Here is a 21,679-nt window from a genome sequence, read left to right on the forward strand (position 1 = left end):
TTATAGTCTATCCTAACAGGCGTTTTAGACGGTTTTATCTAAACCATCTAAAGAAAAAAAAAAAAAAAATCCGTTTTAATCCAAGTAACACCGCCCTACTCAATTGGCACTGATCGTTGCCAAATTGCCGACGCACGTCGGATCCAATCAGATGCTTCCTGGGCTGAGGGGCGGAACATGCAGTAATGCATAAAAATTGAAATCCCACGCATCTGTGTTCCAAAAAAAGGCTTGTGATCAAGAGCTAGTTTGATTTTTAAAAAAAGTCAGAGAAGAGTTTCACAAAGTCACCATGGTCGAGTGGACAGATGCCGAGCGCTCCGCCATCACCTCCCTGTGGGGAAAGATCGATGTGGGTGAAATTGGACCCCAGGCGCTGACCAGGTGACCTGTCTATTTCTTTTTTCTTATTCACAGATACGAAGTTATATGTTTTGTAATATTATTGTAATACAGATTTTTTTTTTAGTAGGATTTCAATGTACTTATCCCTGAGCTGAGACATGTGTCTATATGCATTTAAAAACGTTATAATAATAATAATTATTATTATTATGCCAATGATTGGTAGTTTTTTTGGGACTTTGTAAACCCACCGTGTTGTAATAGTGGGTCACTGATCATTGTTTCGTTGTCCCTTTGGGAACTTTTATTTACGCCATGTGTCCTCATGATTCATGTCATTCCAGGCTTCTGATTGTATATCCGTGGACTCAGAGACACTTCAAATCCTTCGGCAACCTGTCCACCAACGCCGCCATCCTCGGAAACACTGAGGTGATGAAGCACGGTAAGGTGGTGATGGGTGGGCTGGAGAATGCTGTGAAGAGCATGGACAACATCAAGAAGGCTTACTCCACCCTGAGCACGATGCACTCTGACAAGCTCCATGTGGATCCGGACAACTTCAGGGTATGTGGCCGCCTCTGACTCTGCCTGCATTCCTCTTCATGAATGGATCTAAGTGATTAGTTCCCTTAATGCATCCCTGTCTATTGTTTTCCCCATTTTAGCTTCTTGCTAATATCATCAGTATTTGTGTGGCCGCCAAGTTTGGCCCCTCCGTCTTCACCGCTGATGTCCAGGAGGCCTGGCAGAAGTTCCTGGCCGTGGTCGTCTCTGCCCTGGGCAAACAGTACCACTGAGGGTCTGGAGACGCACTTCAAATTCAAATAATGAGCAGCAGTCATAAAAATGTTTCTGCCAAATCTGCCCAATAAAACTCAAATTAAATGCATCTTCTTTTGAGTGTGATCATTTGTAAAAGTTAAAAAAAATAATAAAAAAAGTGTTTATTTTTCTTATTCCTAGTGGCTCTCACTGCATAATAACAGCCCATTATTATTTAATGTAAATGAATGGACATTTGGTCCAGTCGTAGTCTTGCAATTATTGTCTGTAACTGAAGCCAACACCATCAATAAAAACTCAAGAAAATACACACGGAGCACTTGATTTTTTTTTATTTTTTTTTTTAATCAGGATTTGATTTATTTTACCTTCATGTGCTCGTGTTGCCGGGTTCCACTATCGGTTATGTGAATTCAACTCATCTATCCCTGTAACTGGAGGCAGATCTCCCCAACGTTAAAATCCCATCAATGAAAACTAAAACGAAATTCTACACATCTCTTTGTGTGAGTGCTTCGTGTTGTCCATGGATCTAAAGGCTATGCTGAGAAATGGGTGTCAAAAGATTAATATTAAATTTCGTTTCATTCGGCCTCACTGAAAACGAATCGGCTGTATTACCATGCACCTCTACTGCTTGTCGTAAACAGCATGAGACACACGGTCAGGTCTTTTCCATGACCTATAAAGCTCCGTCGAAACTGGTGCTGTGCCGTGCCATGTAACCGAAGGCTTCCCACTGTAGCCCCAAGGTGACATTCGTAACATCCCTTTATCTCTGTGGTTGAAAAACAAATTTTCGGCGTCATCGGGTCACTTGAGGACAAGCAACAAACCGAATGTGCAACCTTTGCGATCTATGACCTATAGATAATTTATTTGGGCGGAGGGAGCCTGAATGTTCAGATAATGAAGGCTTACCATAATCTAAGTTTAACAGCGTCTGGCAAGTAACCGGTAGGTCCAGCGGGGCCAGGGGCCAAGTGGGAAATTTGACGTATAATGTTTGTGTCACAAACATTTTTTTAATGTCAGGCCATCGCTGCCGGTGTTTTACGCATCAGATCAGGTGTATCACTACCGTGGTGCTGCCCCTGACAGCTACTCTGCTTATCATCCTCCTCCTCATCCTCCTTTAGTGTGCGCTGGGAATCAGACGCCCCACTCCCTGCTTCGCTTATGGTTGCGGGTCATTGAACAGAGCAGCTGATCACTTCTCAGTTTAACGTGCGGAGGCGCACCGGCTCCATATTGATTACCTATAACTGGTGTCATGGTTAAGTGGACAGACAAGGAGCGCAGCACGATCAAAGCTGTTTGGGAAAAGGTTAATGTAGATGAGGTTGGACCAGAAGCTTTGAGGAGGTAGAGGATGTGGTTTTGGTCAAATTTCATATAATCTTTTTAAGCTTATGGGCTCGTTTATATAGGATTTAATAGGATTCTGTTATTGCCTGTGGGCCAGACTAATAAGCACGATGAATCTTGTTTGAATATTATTTTTTTATAGTTCATTTGACAGTAAAATGTCAGGATTATTTACGCGGATTTTTTAATGTTTGAATTCAAAATATCGTTTCATAATGTACCCCTCATTTGCCAAGTTTTTTTTGTTGCAGTATAGCATATAATGATAATATATCCCCATTAGTGTTTGCAAGACAAAAATCTCTCTTCGTTAAATAATACCGAAAAATTACGGGTTTGAATTAAAGAGATACAGTAATGCTTTATTAAAATGTGATGGGTAAGTTTTAAAGGATTTAGATGGGCTTTAATTTTAGGTTCTAACAAATGTATGAACTAAAAACCCTGTATTTACAATGCAAAATAACTATATCCTCCACACTGACAGAGTGTTGATCGTCTACCCCTGGACCGAGCGGTATTTCGGTACATTCGGAGATATCGCCACTGCGACTGCTGTAATGAATAACTGCAAAGTAGCAGCCCACGGCAAGGTGGTGCTGAACGCCCTGGGCCACGCAGTGAGGAACTTGGACAACATCAAAAGCACATATGCTGCACTCAGCCAGCTGCACTGCGAAAAACTCCAGGTGGATCCCGACAACTTCAGGGTAGGCCACACTTGTCCTTTAAATGTTTCAGCAATACGGCCACATCCAGGCAGCCTAGATTCAGGATGCAGTGTGTTTTGGTTTTGTCCGCAGCTGCTGGCCGACTGCATCACCATTACAGTCGCCTGCAAATTCAGGAGCGCCCTGGACCCTCAGATCCAAGCTACCTGGCAGAAGTTTCTGTCTGCCGTGGTCGACGCAATGTGCAGTCAGTACAACTGAGGAGGCCAACAAAACCCAGCTGGAGAAAAAAAAATAAAACTCATATTTAAGCCACGTGTCGCTTTGTGGGTTTTTTTGTTTGCCCCCCCCCCACCAACACCCCGTTGTGTCCTGTATGGCCCATGCAAGGTGTCACCCAAGCATTTAAATATTTATTCAATGTGCTTAAGAAATGCGAGAGTAATTGTTATTAAAAAAAAAAAAAAAAACAGTGAGAAAAGTTTTTTTTTAGTCCACATGGAGTCTTGCACCATGCCAGGAAGTCCACAGATTGGCTGGGGACGCCATTTGAGACAGAACGGCAACAAAGGCCAGTCTGAGCCATGCTCTGTGCCACATCAGGTCCTTAACCCTAACAGGATGATGGATGTCGTGAGGTCTTCGATTTTTCCGTAGCCTACATCTCACACCCCAGCATTGTTGTCTTGAGAAAAGGCGAAAGGCGTTGCGTGCTGCCAATGGGCACACCGTTGTCAACAGTCACATGTTTGATACTCGTATCTTTGTTTGAGAGGCTGAAATGATGGGGGAGCGTGGGGGGTTAATATCCATGATAAAAGTGCGTCCCCGTGATCTGATTTATACTCCTCAACCAAAAGGTCCAGCCAAAATACCGAGTTGCCCTCATCAGCAGAGGGTCAGTGAATGTGTGACATTGACCGTGGCTCTACTGTCGATATATTACTGAGTAGTAATGGTAGAGCAATACTGTACTTTGATTGCTCTAACCGGCGTCCATCAGAGTTTGTTAACAACTGTTTTGTTTTTCTTTTTTTCCTTTTTTTTTTTTTTTTTAGGGAAAGATGAGTCATCATAAACAGTGTCAGGTACATGGATGTGCTGTAAAAGGCAGGAGACAAAAGGTGGGTTCAGAGTTTTATCGTCTTGGGAACATGATAAGGGGCCGGGGGGAAGGGTTGCAGTTTGTAAGAAAAGCACAATGTCAAAGGAGCTTGACGATACAAAAAACACACACGAAAACTGTTCCTCATGATTAAACCTCTTCACTCGTTGGCTGGAGCTGCCCTCTAGCGGTAGTCGTTAATGCGTGCAGGGCAGTGAGGACCGCGGGCAGCTCCCCGAGGCTGCTGACAGCGGCCGTAATGATTCATGCTGTCGGCTGGGAGCTGAGTTTTGTAGACCCAGAATCATTATACTCATGCCACGGAAGACCCCCGACGCTGCTTGCAACGCGTGAAGAGATCGAGCGTGTAGGACTACAATGATGGTGGAAAAAGAGACGGACGTTTGCAGGTCCACTAGAGGGCGCGCCAACGCCATCACACGGGGCCAAGTAGCACGTGCGTATTCTTGTGACCCATGGGGGGGGTTTAACATTGATCTCTGTTATCATGCAATTATTTTTTGCTCATATGAATTACAAGTACATTTTGTTTTACAGGGTATGATATAGTCCCACATACAAATAAAAAAATGATTCATACATGCTGTCAGTATTATGTGTCTGAATTCAGTATTCAGTGTCAGTATTTTTCTGTCATACTTTTAACAGTACAAGAAACCATTAAAAACCCTAAATTTAACTGTCTATAGTGTGGGCCTTCGTATCGTAGCACCTGTTGATCAATGTGGCGGTTGTATTGGGTCCTGACCTAATGTTTTTGAATTTTCACAGACCGTGCCAATGTCCAAATCACTGCATGGGGCTTCGGTGGGTTACGGCCAAGAGTACTAACGTCATGTACCAGAGAAAGGGAAAGGGACTGAGAGAAAAACACAAAATACAAGAGGATTTCTTCATCTTTCAACGTATAAAAGTTTTTTTTTATTTTATTTATTTATTTTTTTTGTATGTTATGCATGACAAAGTCCATGGTGAAAAGAAAGTATGGCTCTATCGATGCGATAGCACTCTCGGCCTTTATTTATTTATTTATTTTTTTAAAATGCCATTTTGCAGGTGAATGAGATTCGGTGTGTCATGCCAAAAAGCAGTGAGCAAATCTAATAACACTCAAAAAGCAGCAGACAGTCTGCATCCTATGTCCATTTCATGCATGAGTTCCCAATGGGAAAAAAAATCAGGATATATATATATAAAACATACCTTAGTGAATATGTGTTTTTGATCTGCAATATCAATGGTAATCATCAGGGCCTGTGTGACTGGGGAAAGTGCAAGGATTAAATAAAAGGTGTGAGTAATTTTATTGAGCCACGATGGTCGCGTGTTCCTCATAGAGAAGATGAAAGAAGAAATAGGTCCATTGTGAGAGGCTTTGTTGGTCCCACTCTCTAACTTGTTTTACAAATGCGCCGGTTGACGACTGAGAAGATATCTGCTGAAAGATGCACGGTTACGGCGTTGGCGGACGGTTGAACAGATTTTGCCTGGCGAAGGCGAGAGGTCCATTAGACCCCTGCAGTCACGCAGTCAATTCTCTCCACGCAGCCTCAGCGTTTTCTGACTCGCGTCTCCAGATGTGAACAGCGCCCGATCGTTTCGCGCCCACGTCCCGTAATTCTCCGCCCACGGCAACTGGTAGGGTGACCTTGACCTTTGTGAGTATAAGTCAGCAAACGGAACCTTGAAACGGGTTCTTGATGAGTAGTTTACATGCACCCAATGACTTTCGCTCTACCAGTTAGAGTCATTCGGATTTATGGATCAATCATCACGACCCAGGGCCTCTTGGTGGTCCAATAAAGCGTTAGCCTTAAGAAAATGACTCCACTGAACACATATTAGACAGTAATCGAGAAAACTGCAGTGCAATTCAATAGAAATAGCCACAATGTCAGCCCCAGCGAGAGATACCAGCCATGCTGCAGTTTGGATTAGCAGGCCTACTGCAGACTCTGAAAATTATCTCCTTGCCCTCTGAGGACCCACCCTTTGAAGGCTCCGGCACTCAGCTTAGATAAAGCCAACCATGTGTTGGCAGTGAACTTCACCGCAAATGACCCTAGTTATGCATCTTGTTATCAGCCCATAACCAGATCCTTTAATATTAATTAATTGCAGAGCCTAGATTTTAAATCAGTTTGAGTGGACTGTCACAGATGTTTACGCTGAACACTTTTAACTTTTCATACGCCTATATGTTTGTCATATTTGTTCTTTAAATTAGAATATTTGGATTTTTACCGAGTCGTCTTGCTTTTAACGTGGCTTATTATATACGGGTGACTTTCTGTAAACGATTAACCTTAAGATTAAGTTAAGAGTCTGTCATTACTGAGGACCAACGGATATGAAATCAGAGTCAAAGTTAATTTTTCGATTCATTTAGTCTGCGGTTAAAAATCAACACATTTTAGATAAAAAAAGAAAGTTTTTCACAGACATTTGCAACTTCGGGGTCGCTATAACGCTTCAAATTGAACCAAAAAGCACACAAAGCTTATTTCTAGTTTGGCACAAATCTGAAACAAGTATTGGGCTTGTACACAGGAGCCCATGTTGATTACTGATCAATTAATTAAACAATGTCCCTCCCAAATCAACACCGGAACACTTACAGTAGTTTACAGTGGCTGTTACTAGAAACTGTGTTCACACTGAATTTAATCAACTTCTTGAGTTTCATGGGTAAATAAAAAGTGAAAATGAATTGTGTTGAACTTGGTTTCGCAGTCTGTTGCATACAAGTCTTCATGGCCATCATGAGACGTTTTGTGTGTGTTTGTGTGTGTTTGTGTGTGTGTGTGTGTGTGTGTGTGTGTGTGTGTGTGTGTGTGTGTGTGTATGTGTGTATGTGTGTATGTGTGTGTGGTTATCTCATACAAGCTGCAACATATCATTTGGATCCCTTCCAAATGCCATGCAGCCTATCTCGGAGGTGGCCCGGGTGTGCCCATACCCTCTTCCAAACTATAGCCTATAAAACCCCCACGGTTTGGGCTGATCGTGGTATTCAACTTCAACCAAACAATCAACAGGCAAGATGACCAGTCTCAGTGCTAAGGACAAGAACACAGTCAAGGCCTTCTGGGCTAAAGTGTCTGCCAAGGCGGAGGACATCGGCACTGACGCTCTGTCCAGGTAAATATGACCCCAAACTGAATGATGCAATCTGCTCCTAAAAGCGTATGTATTTTTTCTTTACTGTCCATTTATTACTTTCTCACGTATTCACTTACACACAATTATTACCCAGGATGCTGGTGGTGTACCCGCAGACCAAGACTTACTTCTCCCACTGGAAGGACCTGAGCCCCGGCTCTGCCCCCGTGAGGAAGCACGGAATCACCGTGATGTCTGGAGTTGCCGATGCTGTGTCCAAAATCGACGACCTGACAGCCGGTCTCCTGAACCTCAGTGAGCTGCATGCCTTCACTCTGAGAGTGGACCCTGCCAACTTCAAGGTAGATGTCACAGATGGTGATGATGATGATGATGAACACATGGCTTGGTTTCTGAAACTGGTTTGGGTTTTTTTTTTTTTTGATTTGTCGGCTACTCCAGCACATTGCATTTGAAATGAGACGCTGAGTGTGAGGGCGACTCTGCTTTCATTTAAGGGCCCTAATATCCACTCCGGGTGAGCAGAAAAATTCATGTCAGGCTACTGATGCGGGAAACTGCATTCACTGGCGCCATACAAGTCAGATAAAATGGTCTAAGCTTTGGGGTCCGGACAGAGCCCAGACGTTTCTCGAAACAGTGCGCCAAAGGCGAGGGCACCTGCGCGGCTGATACAAGCGCCTTCACGTTCACTGTCCTTTGTGCTGAAGTCAGCGATGAAATGATTTTGAGTCAACTAGACTGAAATGAAACTTGTTATACAGTAAAAATACATATCTCATAAAAAGTCGCCTAATTTACTGTCAAAGGTCAGAGCTTGTAGCTCGCTGCAGCTCGTGTTACTAAAAGTATGTTTAGGATAAAAGCTTTGAGCTGCTGAGTTTGTGTTGTCAACGGCTCATTGCACGATCCTGTCACAGGCCTCTGTCGAAACCTTCAATTCCCATGTCAAAGAAATGAAATAACTGATTACACACTCAGTAATGAGAAGTCGAAAACAAGAGTGTCACAGCAGCCAAGTGAGTCCGAAGGTAGCACCGACATGTAAGGGTAGGTTTGGATGCAGTAGTTTACAGTGGCCTCGGCCAGGTACTGTTCTGTCACTGCTGTGAGGGGACGAGGACGAAAATGGGAGGCCGAACGCCAGTGATGCACAGTAGATGTTGGTCTGAGCGCAAATCATTCCATTTCAAGATCTCGTTGAAAGGAAAACCACTCGTGGCTTTGGCCTTCTGTTGTCCTAGAAACGTTTCGTGCAGGACTGTCAACTAAATCTCATTATGCCTTTTTTCACAGATCCTGTCCCACAACATCCTTGTGGTCTTTGCCATCATGTTCCCCAAGGAATTCACCCCCGAGGTCCATGTGGCTATGGACAAGTTCCTGAGCAGCCTGGCTCGTGCCCTGTCCGAGAAGTACCGATAAACTGCGAACGAGAGCAGGAGCGGATGACGGGACAGCAGCATGGGCTTGGATACTCTCTGTCAGTCTGATTATATGAATAAATGATCAAATGCAATCAAACTGTCATGTCCGTTTGTGTGGTTGAGTGAACTTATCTCGTGCAGGTATAGATAATGAAGGTCCCAAGTCAGATTAAAAGCATGCAATGAATCAATTCAGTGGAACTGAAATTTAAACAACGCATGTCAGCGATATGTCAACATTATTATTTACACATGATATCTAAAAATTCAAAGAGTATAACGTTTCAATACAACTCCCAATGAAGCATCATAGATATTTATGAAACAAAAAATGCACTATTTACATGTTTAGATATGGTAGTATTTAGATACTTTAGTCAAAGTTGCGATATCACAGTGTATTCAAAGTTTTACTTAAGTAGCATTATCATTATCATTATTTTGTACTAAAAAATAAAATAAATCATTATGTAGAATGGTCACGTTCAAAATGTTATATTATGATGTATTTTATAATAATAATAATAATAATAATAATAACAATAATATCATTATACTAGCTATACATAATAATCATAATAATAGTAATAATAATAATAATAATAATAATAATAATAATAATAATATCATTATACTAGCTATACATAATAATCATAATAATAGTAATAATAATAATAATAATAATAATAATAGTAATAATAATGTCATTATCATCATCATAATGATGATCATTATTATTATTATTATTAATAATAATAATAATAATAGAAATAATAATAGTAATAATAATGTTATTATCATCATCATTATTATTATGATTATGATTATGATATTATTATTATTATTATTATTATTATTATTATTATTATTATTATTATTATTATTATTATTATTATGTATAGTCTAGGCTATGTATAGCTGCTTTATAACTATACATACGTGTGTGTCTGTGATGGTTATATCCTTATGAAAGTAAAACTACTCATTATGTAGAACGGCCACTTTCAAAATGTAACGTTATCATGTATTTTATTATTAATACGATTATGAATCTGAATATGTTTATGACTACTGAAAATAAGTAAAAGTAAAACTTTGAATACACTGTGTGTCGCAACTTTGACTAAAGTTTCTAAATACCACTGAACTTACAGTACATAGAGTATATTATACTATCTAAAATAGTAGTAACTGCTGTTACATAGCTATACATATGTGTGTGTGTGTGTGTGTGTGTGTGTGTGTGTGTGTGTGTGTGTGTGTGTGTGTGTGTGTGTATGTATGATGCTTACATCTTTAAAAAATAAAACTACTAATTATGTAGAATGGCCACTTTCAAAATGTTATATTATGATGGCTTTTATTGTTGTTATTATTATTATTATTATTAACATTAACATGCTGGTATATAACTATACATACGTGTGTGTGGTGCTTACATCCTTATGCAAAGACTTACACACGGAACAAACACTCGCGTGCAAACCACAACTTGTGTGTAGGTATTTTAGCTTTTAGCCTATCTTCTACCCCACTATATTTCAGAAATATGAAATGTTACAATAATGTAATATATTAATAAAGTATCATAATATAGCATTTTGAAATAGGAACTTCTGCAAAATGAGTCCTTGTATTTTTACCATTCATAGTTAAGTACATTATGCTGATAATACTAATGTACTGTCACTTAAGGGACATTTTTAAACCAAGACTTTTACTTTAAACTTATTTTTTACATTGTGGTTTTGACACTTTGAAATAATCCAAATCTTCCACCACAGAACATATGTAAATATAAATTGCACAGCTCAGAGTGGGAAAAAACAAACAACATGTGGAATATGCTTATTGTTTCATTTATTTATGCTTTAGAGGCATGATTAAAAAAGAGCTTTTAAACACATGATCAGCATGTGATGGTCTTCTCTTCTGCTGCAGCTCTCTAGTGGTACTGCCTTCCCAGGGAGGACACCACCACGGCCAGGAACTTCTGAAAAGCTGCCTGGACATCACCGGTGAAGTTTTTGCCCATCCGAGCAGCCACCACAATGGTCAGACAGTCGGCCAGCAGCTGCAACACAACACCACATGGATCAGAAAACACCAGCAACATGAGGGGTGAGGCGTTTGGTGATAATCACCAAATAGGAATAATCGTTTCAAATCGTGTTTGTTCCATATAGTGTTACCCGGAAATTGTCGGGGTCCACATGCAGTTTATCGGAGTGGAGCACGCTCAGCTCGGCGTAGGTTTCCTTGATGTTGTCCATGTTCTTCAGAGCCCGGTCCAGACCGTGGAGGACAACTTTTCCGTGAGCTGCAACCATCGGGTTTGAAGTGATGGCAGCGGCGTTGTAGAGGTTTCCAAAGTTGCCAAAATACCTCTGAGTCCAGGGGTAGACAACCAAACACCTGTGGAGGCATGCAAAAACATGTATAACTTGCAGTTTAAAAAAATGTAAATGTAAATTCACAAATTATCTCTTTTTGAACTTTCATTTTAAGGAACAAAAAAATAAATACATAAATAAAAACCGAAAGGACGTCTCACCTGGAAAGAGCAGCAGGGCCCACGTCGTCATAGTCCATCTTGGCGAAGATGTCCTGGATGGTGGCGCGCTCGAAGTCTGTCCATTCAACCATTTTGCCGGCTCTAGATTTGTTGCAGGAATCATGCAGGGGTCAGGGCCAGATGCAACTTTTAAAACAACCCTTTCACTCCTCCCTAACATACGCCATTGGATGGAGGAGGGAAGGGGGCTGGCCAAATATCGGTCTATGGATTCGCAAAAACGATAAGGAAAGGACAAATCTGCACTGCTTAGATTGGGCCTGAAACGGAAGAAGAAATAGCCTGCTGCGGATTTTCGTCTGTAATTACAGGCTGACAAGCAACTTGTCTGATCTGAAAAGAAATAAAAGACATACTGCTTGTGAATGTGAAGTCATGAGAAGACCTATAGGCAGACAGTATAAAAACGAATTGGTGCTAAGGATGGGGTCGGATTACTTCAATGATTATTTCCTTGGAAAATAACCAACTTTACATTTTAAATACTGTAGCATACTACTCTATTACTCTGAGTTTCGCAACAAATTCCTGCAATGTAGGCCAGTACAGTATTCTGATTTAACTCGAATTTAGATGAAATCATAGCAGCCTTCTATCTGACAGTATTATCCAACAGTATGATCACCATCTTAATGTGAGGTTGTCGTGGTGTCCGTGCTAAATCTATCCGTTTGCAATACATAATAAATAATGAAGCTCAAAATAAGGTAAGTAAATGGTGGTGTGGCTTATTTAACCACACCCAAACCAGTGCTCACACAAGGAAAGGATCAATCCAGTAGTGGGCGCTCGTGTTCGTCAGGAGCCTCTGGACTCTGCTCATGATGGGGATAATGCAGGCTGCTTTACGAAGCTGAAACGTTATTGGCCAATGTAAAATCACAACCGATCAATGCGCTTCTTCCAGCTCAGTTTAGCCTATGCACTTATCAGAAAGTGCTGTGCTTGCAGATGTACAGTGTAGCAGACACAACAGATACGAACTCCAACGCATTTCTGTGTCACCTGTCGTATTTGCCATTTGACATCCTCGTAATCATTCATAGTCGTAGAAGGCAAAGCCCGATATTTATGTCCCTTTTTTGCCACAGCGCCATATTCACCGGCCAACCACAACATTAAAGCCAGTTACCGGTTTAAATGTCTCGGTGTACTGTAGGCAAAAACTGTATGCTGGGTGAGGCTGACCAGGGTCAGTACCTCGGACAGCTCCCTCACCTCTCGCCGCGACAGCCGCGGGATGAGGAGCTGTCTGACGTGCACAGCTCGGATCTGTCCCCGGCAGTCGCCCCGGTTAACTGGTGACTCGGATAGCCGCCTCACCGCAGACGGTCATACAAATTAGGACCAGTTAGCCCCGCGGCGTGCTTTTCTACCGGCCAATTTACCGTGTTGCTTCTTTTTAAAACCAAACCATTGTTCAAAATGAAACAGCTGGACGAGACAATTTTTTTTGAACGCATTTATTATTTAAAATATGAAATAGCACCACAGCGTCATTCAGTGAGTGGCTCAAGTCCTTATATAGCCTACCAACATTATTCATTAGTGTCTCAAAAGCTCTTAGTTATAGGCGCAAGTTCTTAACAAATGACTGCACAGGCAAGTTTAATGAATAAGCTCCGACGAGTCTGGTATTAACTAAGAATGTTAAAATACCCTAAAGAAAAAAAACTTTAAAAATACATTTCAAATACATTTTTGTATTATTATTATTATTATTATTATTATTACTTTTGAATTATAGCTCCAATAAAACTACAATGAAAATAATAATAATCACATCCTAGTTCATAGTAATGAGTTGAGTTTTAATTTAGTATTATTCCTGTTATTATTTAAAAATCTATGTATAGGCTACCAAGACATGCAGAAAGTGGATGGTGTGGGGGCTCATTGACTAAGAAGGAAAGACAATGAAGAAGAGACGGACATGTGGACATTTCCCAGTTATTCGATTTATTCACCAAGACACTCCGTTTTAAAAGACATATTGGCATTGTTGTGGATGATATGCCGCATGTATGCAGTCAATGCTCCTGGATCGCTGGGGGGTCTTTAGCGATATTTCTCGGACAGAGCCAGAGCCACGGCCTGCAGGAACTTGTCAAGGGAGACATGGATCTCTGGAGTGAACTCTGAGGGGAAGTACATGGCCGTAACCAAGATGATGTTGTGGGCCAGGGTCTGCCGTGGTGCAAGAAACACCGACAAATTCAAGTCAGCAGAGAGGGGAAAAACGCATAACTTAATCGTAAACATAGATAAATCGTTATGTCATAAAGTAAAAATTTCATTTTGATATAAAAAACATGTACAATAGTTGGCAATATGATGCACATGGTGCTGGTTTAGCTCAGTCAAAGACGGGATAACTGTTGCATTGGTGGTTCCTACACGGATCTTACCCTGAAGTTGGCAGGATCCACTCTGAGCTTGAAGGCATGCAGCTCGCTGAGGGAGGAGAAGGCGGACGTAAGGTCATCGATCTTTCCCACGGCCTCTCCTATAGCCGCCATGATGGTTCCACCATGCTTTTTCACATTTGAGGATTCGGGAGAAAGATCCGCCCAGTGCGAAAAGTAGGTCTTGGTCTGCGGGTATACATTCAGCATCCTGCCAAAAAGGGGTCAAATAAATGAAGAATTCATTAGGACAAACGAGTAGCATGTAAGTTTTGGACAATGTCAAGAAAGAAAGCGCACCTGCCCAGAGCTTGGCCTCCGATCTCGTCCGACTTCGTTGCGATTTTGTCCCAGAAGGACTTAATCACGGCCTTGTCTTTTCCAGAGAGACTCATGTCTGCCTTTTCTTCAAGTTCCCTGAACTGAGAGAAAATTTTCTGATATGAAAATGCTGGTGAAGTTGATTTGTAGCGGTGTTTTTTTTTTTATATCAAACCAAACTGAACCACACCCCAGTATCAATCCAAACCACACCTCCGTGATAGAAACCGCCAGAAATGTCCAGGCCAGTTTTTGAGATAAAAGTAACCACTCCCTTTTCTATATTTTTATGAGTCAGTTATTCTATATAATTTAAAATAGGATGGATTTAAATTTGTCTGCAAATAGCCTACGATTAGTTGATTCCACTTAATTCCTGTACTATTCCTAGTTAACTTAATGTAAATATAGAAGTTTTGGTAATTTCAAGTTTATTCAACTTTGAATATGTAGATTTACTTTAGAACTTACAAACTTGAATTCTTCTACTGAGAGTTCACTCAACTCATTGAATTAAGATTTTAAAGAAACAAAACTAGCACATTAGCAGACTTCCCAGCATGCCTTGTTTGAGAGGCAAAACTCTCCACAGACTCTCCTTTTTTGTAGTTTGAAGAACCCATTCATGATGGAAAATGTCAACGTAAATGCACAAATGATTTCTTTTTGAGCTTTCACTTCAAGGAACACAATAGATGAATAAAAACCGAAAGGACGTCTCACCTGGAAAGAGCAGCAGGGCCCACGTCGTCATAGTCCATCTTGGCGAAGATGTCCTGGATGGTGGCGCGCTCGAAGTCTGTCCATTCAACCATTTTGCCGGCTCTAGATTTGTTGCAGGAATCATGCAGGGGTCAGCGCCAGATGCAACTTTTAAAACAACCCTTTCACTCCTCCCTAACATACGCCATTGGATGGAGGAGGGAAGGGTGCTGGCCAAATATTGGTCTAAGGATTCGCAACAACGATGAGGAAAGGACAAATCTACACTGCTTAGATTGGGCCTGAAACGGAAGAAGAAATAGCCTGCTGCGGATTTTCGTCTGTAATTACAGGCTGACAAGCAACTTGTCTGATATGAAAAGAAATAAAAGACATACTGCTTGTGAATGTGAAGTCATAAGAAGACCTATAGGCAGACTGTATAAAAACGAATTGGTGCTAAGGATGGGGTCGGATTACTTCAATGATTATTTCCTTGGAAAATAACCAACTTTACATTTTAAATACTGTAGCATACTACTCTATTACTCTGAGTTTCGCAACAAATTCCTGCAATGTAGGCCAGTACAGTATTCTGATTTAACTCGAATTTAGATGAAATCATAGCAGCCTTCTATCTGACAGTATTATCCACCAGTTTGATCACCATCTTAATGTGAGGTTGTCGTGGTGTCCGTGCTAAATCTATCCGTTTGCAATACATAATAAATAATGAAGCTCAAAATAAGGTAAGTAAATGGTGGTGTGGCTTATTTAACCACACCCAAACCAGTGCTCACACAAGGAAAGGATCAATCCAGTAGTGGGCGCTCGTGTTCGTCAGGAGCCTCTGGACTCTGCTCATGATGGGGATAATGCAGGCTGCTTTACGAAGCTGAAACGTTATTGGCCAATGTAAAATCACAACCGATCAATGCGCTTCTTCCAGCTCAGTTTAGCCTATGCACTTATCAGAAAGTGCTGTGCTTGCAGATGTACAGTGTAGCAGACACAACAGATACGAACTCCAACGCATTTCTGTGTCACCTGTCGTATTTGCCATTTGACATCCTCGTAATCATTCATAGTCGTAGAAGGCAAAGCCCGATATTTATGTCCCTTTTTTTTTTGCCACAGCGCCATATTCACCGACCAGCCACAACATTAAAGCCAGTTACCGGTTTAAATGTCTCGGTGTACTGTAGGCAAAAACTGTATGCTGGGTGAGGCTGACCAGGGTCAGTACCTCGGACAGCTCCCTCACCTCTCGCCGCGACAGCCGCGGGATGAGGAGCTGTCTGACGTGCACAGCTCGGATCTGTCCCCGGCAGTCGCCCCGGTTAACCGGTGACTCGGATAGCCGCCTCACCGCAGACGGTCATACAAATTAGGACCAGTTAGCCCCGCGGCGTGCTTTTCTACCGGCCAATTTACCGTGTTGCTTCTTTATAAACCAAACCATTGTTCAAAATGAAACAGCTGGACGAGACAATTTTTTTGAACGCATTTATTATATAAAATATGAAATAGCACCACAGCGTCATTCAGTGAGTGGCTCAAGTCCTTATATAGCCTACCAACATTATTCATTAGTGTCTCAAAAGCTCTTAGTTATAGGCGCAAGTTCTTAACAAATGACTGCACAGGCAAGTTTAATGAATAAGCTCCGACGAGTCTGGTATTAACTAAGAATGTTAAAATACCCTAAAGAAAAAAAACTTTAAAAATACATTTCAAATAAATTTTTGTATTATTATTATTATTATTATTATTATTATTACTTTTGAATTATAGCTCCAATAAAACTACAATGAAAATAATAATACTCACATCCTAGTTCATAGTAATGAGTTGAGTTTTAATTTAGTATTATTCCTGTTATTATTTAAAAATCTATGTATAGGCTACCAAGACATGCAGAAAGTGGATGGTGTGGGGGCTCATTGACTAAGAAGGAAAGACAATGAAGAAGAGACGGACATGTGGACATTTCCCAGTTATTCGATTTATTCACCAAGACACTCCGTTTTAAAAGACATATTGGCATTGTTGTGGATGATATGCCGCATGTATGCAGTCAATGCTCCTGGATCGCTGGGGGGTCTTTAGCGATATTTCTCGGACAGAGCCAGAGCCACGGCCTGCAGGAACTTGTCAAGGGAGATATGGATCTCTGGAGTGAACTCTGAGGGGAAGTACATGGCCGTAACCAAGATGATGTTGTGGGCCAGGGTCTGCGGTTGTGCAAGAAACACCGACAAATTCAAGTCAGCAAAGAGGGGAAAAACGCATAACTTAATCGTAAACATAGATAAATCGTTATGTCATAAAGTAAAAATTTCATTTTGATATAAAAAACATGTACAATAGTTGGCAATATGATGCACATGGTGCTGGTTTAGCTCAGTCTACAACGGGATAACTGTTGCATTGGTGGTTCCTACACGGATCTTACCCTGAAGTTGGCAGGATCCACTCTGAGCTTGAAGGCATGCAGCTCGCTGAGGGAGGAGAAGGCGGACGTAAGGTCATCGATCTTTCCCACGGCCTCTCCTATAGCCGCCATGATGGTTCCACCATGCTTTTTCACCTTTGAAGATTCGGGAGAAAGATCCCCCCATTCCGAAAAGTAGGTCTTGGTCTGCGGGTATACTTTCAGCATCCTGCCAAAAAGGGGTCAAATAAATGAAGAATTCATTACGACAAACGAGTAACATGTAAGTTTTGGACAATGTCAAGAAAGAACGCGCACCTGCCCAGAGCTTGGCCTCCGATCTCGCCCGACTTCGGGGCGATTTTGTCCCAGAAGGACTTAACCACGGCCTTGTCTTTTCCAGAGAGACTCATGTCTGCCTTTTCTTCAAGTTTCCTGAATTGAAAGAAAATTTTCTGATATGAAAATGCTGGTGAAGTTGATTTGTAGCGGTGTTTTTTTATATCAAACCAAACTGAACCACACCCCAGTATCAATCCAAACCACACCTCCGTGATAGAAACCGCCAGAAATGTCCAGGCCAGTTTTTGAGATAAAAGTAACCACTCCCTTTTCTATATTTTTATGAGTAAGTTATTTTATATAATTTAAAATAGGATGGATTTAAATTTGTCTGCAAATAGCCTACGATTAGTTGATTCCACTTAATTCCTGTACTATTCCTAGTTAACTTAATGTAAATATAGAAGTTTTGTTAATTTCAAGTTTATTCAACTTTGAATATGTAGATTTACTTTAGAACTTACAAACTTGAATTCTTCTACTGAGAGTTCACTCAACTCATTGAATTAAGATTTTAAAGAAACAAAACTAGCACATTAGCAGACTTCCCAGCATGCCTTGTTTGAGAGGCAAAACTCTCCACAGACTCTCCTTTTTTTTGTACCCATTCAGTCAAGAACTCATTCATGATGGAAACTTGTGTGTCTTTAATACATGTTAAATGAAGTCAGGGCTGTTTCCTCTCATAACAATAAATAAAATGCTAACCAATGATGACGTTTAGTAATGAACTCAGTCCCATACATTTAACAAAGTCTTTAGGAGCAGCCTGATATTTTGTCTTTGTATTGACTCTGGTGCAAAATGGCTTCAGTAGCTGCAGCTGTAGGATCTTCCTGTACAATTGAAAAAACTGACTCTTTAAACTGAGAAATATAAAGCAAAGCAAGTCTGTCTGTAAATACCGTCAGTGTGACTAAACAGTCAGTTCAATTTAACATCATAACTGCACGTCTTATCTCAACTGCAGTTAAGTTCAAAGTTAGCTTGTTTTACATTTTCAAAGCTCTTAAAACGACTTTGAACTAATCATTAAACCTAAGTACTGGTGAAAAAATGGTGCAAACATTTCATAAAACAAAACCTAAACTCTGGAATAACTGAATAACTATTACAAACATTTACACATTTACAAATTACAAAAGAGCTCTGGCAATCAGCACTTTGATATGTGGCTTTTGAAAGAAAAAATATAAATACAATCTAAAAGGACAGCGTGACACCAGTGAGTGTGATCTAGACTTACTTTAACATTCAAGGGTTTTTATAAGGTGTTTAGTTTGCCAGCCCTTTGTAGCCCATAAACACAGTTGAAAATATTATATTTTAATTTAATGAGGCTAAAGATCAGCCAAAGAGAGGACAAACGAGATTTTACAGTGTGACACTTTGTATATATAAATACATACACATAATGGACGTTTAAAGAAATTTTATAAACATTTTGCAACCTTTCATTCTGGAGAAGAGAATCAATAAACATTTAGGAATTGATGCAAACATTTCACTTTTAACCTTCACCGACTTCAGCTTTGAAAAATGTAATATCAAATTAATTTACAGTTTTATTTACATATTGTACTTAGCCTCAAAAATATTCCTAAATGTCATCAAGTTTCATAAAAATGCGGTAATTTGCATTTTGTTCTTATCAGTTTTTCCCAGAGCTGGCAAAGATCCCCTCTAACTCATTACAGGTATCAACCCAACTTGTCGTCGACTCTGGTCCAATCAGATGCTTCCAGGGCTGAGAGGTGTGGCATTGAATAATTAATAAAAACCTCCGGAAGACTGACCTTTGCTAATGGTTTGAGAGTTTTTTTTTCTGAAAAAAGTTCGATAAAACCGTAAATTCGTCACCATGGTCGAGTGGACAGATGCCGAGCGCTCCGCCATCACTTCCCTGTGGGGAAAGATCGATGTGGGTGAAATTGGACCCCAGGCGCTGACCAGGTGACCTGTCTATTTCTTTTTTCTTATTCACAGATACGAAGTTATATGTTTTGTAATATTATTGTAATACAGATTTTTTTTTAGTAGGATTTCAATGTATTTATCCGTGAGCTGAGACATGTGTCTATATGCATTTAAAAACGTTATTATTATTATTATTATTATTATGCCAATGATTGGTAGTTTTTTTGGGACTTTGTAAACCCACCTTGTTGTCATAGTGGGTCACTGATCATTGTTTCGTTGTCCCTTTGGGAACTTTTATTTACACCATGTGTCCTCATGATTCATGTCATTCCAGGCTTCTGATTGTATATCCGTGGACTCAGAGACACTTCAAATCCTTCGGCAACCTGTCCACCAACGCCGCCATCCTCGGAAACACTGATGTGATGAAGCACGGTAAGGTGGTGATGGGTGGGCTGGAGAATGCTGTGAAGAGCATGGACAACATCAAGAAGGTTTACTCCACCCTGAGCACGATGCACTCTGACAAGCTCCATGTGGATCCGGACAACTTCAGGGTATGTGGCCGCCTCTGACTCTGCCTGCATTCCTCTTCATGAATGGATCTAAGTGATTAGTTCCCTTAATGCATCCCTGTCTATTGTTTTCCCCATTTTAGCTTCTTGCTAATATCATCAGTATTTGTGTGGCCGCCAAGTTTGGCCCCTCCGTCTTCACCGCTGATGTCCAGGAGGCCTGGCAGAAGTTCCTGGCCGTGGTCGTCTCTGCCCTGGGCAAACAGTACCACTGAGGGTCTGGAGACGCACTTCAAATTCAAATAATGAGCAGCAATCCTAAAAATGTTTCCGAAATGTCTCACGTACTGCAGTGAAAGTGTTGCCAAATGCACCAAATAAAACACAAATAATTAAATGCATCTCTCTCTGTGCCATCATTTGTAAAAAAAAAAAAAAAATAGGGCATTTTTTATTTTTTTCTTCTCCTTAGAGGCTCTTAGCATCAGCATTTCAGTTATAACGATTTACACATATTAATTTAAATAGCAAAAAAAAAAAAATAGTTATATTGGTGGGACAATGATCCCGGGTTAATCTCCTAATCTCAATTATAACAGCCCATGAGCCCACTGTAACAGTTCCCATACAAGGCTAGAGGTAAATGGTTCATCCAGGATTTGGGTAGATGAACTTCACCATTTGAGAAGACGAACCTCATACCTGAGTGGATTAGTGGTAAATTACATTACTTGTTGTTTATTATGATTTATCTTTCCGGAGAAAAAGACGTTCGCCGGCTATTTTGGCTTCTTTAAAAATGTGCAGTTTGATATAATTGGGTGCGGTCATCTGAAATGAATGATAACAGTGCATCAAAATACTGTATCATGAGGGCGACGTCCGAAACTTATGGAACTGTTGCCAACGCACATCGAGTGTCAGTGCTGATGTTAGACCTGGACCTTGATGACTGAACATTACACATAGCCGGATAGGCTTTTGGTGTTTTGGTCCAAATGAAATAGAATGTATGGTGTTGATGTTTTATTACAAATGTAAGTATGTAATTAATTCAATAGCTTTACCGTGCGCATTTAATTGCTGAGATGGATAAAGCACACAATTGACGCAAAGAACATAACACAAAACAATGAAAGTATATTTTTACGTAAAAAGCAATCATGTGACTGGGTGGATTCATCGAGGCGCCATAACTGGAAGGGGACTGCAGAACACAAGGTCCCATATTAGACTGATATTGAAATTTAAAATGATTAACTTCGAAAGTGAAGTGTGTGACTCTTTGGACAGTTGCGTTATGAAGTAATGTGAATAGTCACGATAAGGCTGAGGTAATTATTTATCTAATAAAATAGTTTTTCCAAATGCCCACATGCCTGAATCATATCTACATTGGGCCTGGGTTATGAACCCTGGGAGTTCCCACAATCAACCAACGCGCCATCTAGCGGCAATATTGTAACATGGAAAACATTTCAAAGAAAGAGCTAACCCTGAACTTATCTTTTAGGTCTTTTTAAACATAAATACAAAGACCATTATTGAATTGTAGAACGATTGCAGCGCAAAACTGCCACATACACTGAGGTCAAAAACTGCGTGAATAACAACATTTG

General features: G+C 40.6%; 7 protein-coding genes across 9 annotated transcripts; 4 read left to right on the forward strand and 3 right to left on the reverse strand.

The window, feature by feature from the left end:
• Positions 1 to 208: 208 nt before the first annotated feature.
• Positions 209 to 20,457, forward strand: LOC120788122 (hemoglobin subunit beta-A-like). 2 transcript variants are annotated; one of them, XM_040123659.1, is made up of 4 exons: positions 209 to 384; positions 690 to 912; positions 1,014 to 1,139; positions 20,330 to 20,457. In XM_040123659.1, the coding sequence occupies exons 1-4, from the start codon at positions 293 to 295 to the stop codon at positions 20,333 to 20,335; spliced, it is 447 nt and encodes a 148-aa protein (XP_039979593.1). In that variant the 5' UTR covers positions 209 to 292; the 3' UTR covers positions 20,336 to 20,457. The 2 variants fall into 2 exon arrangements, with proteins under 2 accessions (XP_039979593.1, XP_039979592.1); XM_040123658.1 differs by lacking the exon at positions 20,330 to 20,457 and having other exon boundaries at positions 1,014 to 1,237.
• On the forward strand, positions 2,184 to 3,561 carry LOC120788124 (hemoglobin subunit beta-1-like). Its single transcript, XM_040123661.1, has 3 exons — positions 2,184 to 2,496; positions 2,987 to 3,209; positions 3,303 to 3,561. Exons 1-3 carry the CDS (start codon positions 2,405 to 2,407, stop codon positions 3,429 to 3,431), a joined length of 444 nt encoding a protein of 147 aa, XP_039979595.1. The 5' UTR covers positions 2,184 to 2,404; the 3' UTR covers positions 3,432 to 3,561.
• On the forward strand, positions 7,165 to 10,802 carry LOC120788128 (hemoglobin subunit alpha-2). The gene is made up of 4 exons (XM_040123667.1): positions 7,165 to 7,437; positions 7,553 to 7,760; positions 8,716 to 8,902; positions 10,788 to 10,802. Exons 1-3 carry the CDS (start codon positions 7,340 to 7,342, stop codon positions 8,842 to 8,844), a joined length of 435 nt encoding a protein of 144 aa, XP_039979601.1. The 5' UTR covers positions 7,165 to 7,339; the 3' UTR covers positions 8,845 to 8,902; positions 10,788 to 10,802.
• On the reverse strand, positions 10,716 to 15,458 carry LOC120788126 (hemoglobin subunit beta-2-like). Of its 2 annotated transcripts, none has more exons than XM_040123665.1 (3): positions 14,871 to 15,458; positions 11,039 to 11,261; positions 10,716 to 10,920 (listed from the first exon to the last, which is right to left on the reverse strand). In XM_040123665.1, the coding sequence occupies exons 1-3, from the start codon at positions 14,960 to 14,962 to the stop codon at positions 10,792 to 10,794; spliced, it is 444 nt and encodes a 147-aa protein (XP_039979599.1). In that variant the 5' UTR covers positions 14,963 to 15,458; the 3' UTR covers positions 10,716 to 10,791. The 2 variants fall into 2 exon arrangements, with proteins under 2 accessions (XP_039979599.1, XP_039979598.1); XM_040123664.1 differs by lacking the exon at positions 14,871 to 15,458 and adding an exon at positions 11,401 to 11,614.
• Positions 13,360 to 14,294, reverse strand: LOC120788129 (hemoglobin subunit alpha-A-like). The gene is made up of 3 exons (XM_040123668.1): positions 14,127 to 14,294; positions 13,830 to 14,037; positions 13,360 to 13,608 (listed from the first exon to the last, which is right to left on the reverse strand). Exons 1-3 carry the CDS (start codon positions 14,219 to 14,221, stop codon positions 13,480 to 13,482), a joined length of 432 nt encoding a protein of 143 aa, XP_039979602.1. The 5' UTR covers positions 14,222 to 14,294; the 3' UTR covers positions 13,360 to 13,479.
• Positions 16,835 to 17,765, reverse strand: LOC120788130 (hemoglobin subunit alpha-A-like). Its single transcript, XM_040123669.1, has 3 exons — positions 17,602 to 17,765; positions 17,305 to 17,512; positions 16,835 to 17,083 (listed from the first exon to the last, which is right to left on the reverse strand). Exons 1-3 carry the CDS (start codon positions 17,694 to 17,696, stop codon positions 16,955 to 16,957), a joined length of 432 nt encoding a protein of 143 aa, XP_039979603.1. The 5' UTR covers positions 17,697 to 17,765; the 3' UTR covers positions 16,835 to 16,954.
• Positions 19,418 to 20,457, forward strand: LOC120788123 (hemoglobin subunit beta-A-like). Its single transcript, XM_040123660.1, has 3 exons — positions 19,418 to 19,578; positions 19,880 to 20,102; positions 20,204 to 20,457. The coding sequence occupies exons 1-3, from the start codon at positions 19,487 to 19,489 to the stop codon at positions 20,333 to 20,335; spliced, it is 447 nt and encodes a 148-aa protein (XP_039979594.1). The 5' UTR covers positions 19,418 to 19,486; the 3' UTR covers positions 20,336 to 20,457.
• Positions 20,458 to 21,679: the final 1,222 nt, after the last annotated feature.

Source organism: Xiphias gladius, chromosome 3, assembly GCF_016859285.1.
Source record: "Xiphias gladius isolate SHS-SW01 ecotype Sanya breed wild chromosome 3, ASM1685928v1, whole genome shotgun sequence".
Classification (NCBI taxonomy): Eukaryota; Metazoa; Chordata; class Actinopteri; order Istiophoriformes; family Xiphiidae; genus Xiphias; species Xiphias gladius.

Bases quoted from the DNA above. Each gene is read 5' to 3' on its own strand.
- LOC120788122 (XM_040123659.1), top strand. From the start codon at position 293: ATGGTCGAGTGGACAGATGCCGAGCGCTCCGCCATCACCTCCCTGTGG. The intron at 385-689 runs GTGACCTGTCTA...ATGTCATTCCAG, and splicing joins GGACCCCAGGCGCTGACCAG to GCTTCTGATTGTATATCCGT. The intron at 913-1,013 runs GTATGTGGCCGC...TCCCCATTTTAG, and splicing joins TGGATCCGGACAACTTCAGG to CTTCTTGCTAATATCATCAG.
- LOC120788124 (XM_040123661.1), top strand. From the start codon at position 2,405: ATGGTTAAGTGGACAGACAAGGAGCGCAGCACGATCAAAGCTGTTTGG. The intron at 2,497-2,986 runs GTAGAGGATGTG...CCACACTGACAG, and splicing joins GGACCAGAAGCTTTGAGGAG to AGTGTTGATCGTCTACCCCT. The intron at 3,210-3,302 runs GTAGGCCACACT...TTTTGTCCGCAG, and splicing joins TGGATCCCGACAACTTCAGG to CTGCTGGCCGACTGCATCAC.
- LOC120788128 (XM_040123667.1), top strand. From the start codon at position 7,340: ATGACCAGTCTCAGTGCTAAGGACAAGAACACAGTCAAGGCCTTCTGG. The intron at 7,438-7,552 runs GTAAATATGACC...ATTATTACCCAG, and splicing joins GGCACTGACGCTCTGTCCAG to GATGCTGGTGGTGTACCCGC. The intron at 7,761-8,715 runs GTAGATGTCACA...CTTTTTTCACAG, and splicing joins TGGACCCTGCCAACTTCAAG to ATCCTGTCCCACAACATCCT.
- LOC120788129 (XM_040123668.1), bottom strand. From the start codon at position 14,221: ATGAGTCTCTCTGGAAAAGACAAGGCCGTGATTAAGTCCTTCTGGGAC. The intron at 14,038-14,126 runs GTGCGCTTTCTT...CCTTTTTGGCAG, and splicing joins GGAGGCCAAGCTCTGGGCAG to GATGCTGAATGTATACCCGC. The intron at 13,609-13,829 runs GTAAGATCCGTG...GCACCACGGCAG, and splicing joins TGGATCCTGCCAACTTCAGG to ACCCTGGCCCACAACATCAT.
- LOC120788126 (XM_040123665.1), bottom strand. From the start codon at position 14,962: ATGGTTGAATGGACAGACTTCGAGCGCGCCACCATCCAGGACATCTTC. The intron at 11,262-14,870 runs GTGAGACGTCCT...ATGCCTCCACAG, and splicing joins GGCCCTGCTGCTCTTTCCAG to GTGTTTGGTTGTCTACCCCT. The intron at 10,921-11,038 runs GTAACACTATAT...GTTGTGTTGCAG, and splicing joins TGGACCCCGACAATTTCCGG to CTGCTGGCCGACTGTCTGAC.
- LOC120788130 (XM_040123669.1), bottom strand. From the start codon at position 17,696: ATGAGTCTCTCTGGAAAAGACAAGGCCGTGGTTAAGTCCTTCTGGGAC. The intron at 17,513-17,601 runs GTGCGCGTTCTT...CCTTTTTGGCAG, and splicing joins GGAGGCCAAGCTCTGGGCAG to GATGCTGAAAGTATACCCGC. The intron at 17,084-17,304 runs GTAAGATCCGTG...GCACAACCGCAG, and splicing joins TGGATCCTGCCAACTTCAGG to ACCCTGGCCCACAACATCAT.
- LOC120788123 (XM_040123660.1), top strand. From the start codon at position 19,487: ATGGTCGAGTGGACAGATGCCGAGCGCTCCGCCATCACTTCCCTGTGG. The intron at 19,579-19,879 runs GTGACCTGTCTA...ATGTCATTCCAG, and splicing joins GGACCCCAGGCGCTGACCAG to GCTTCTGATTGTATATCCGT. The intron at 20,103-20,203 runs GTATGTGGCCGC...TCCCCATTTTAG, and splicing joins TGGATCCGGACAACTTCAGG to CTTCTTGCTAATATCATCAG.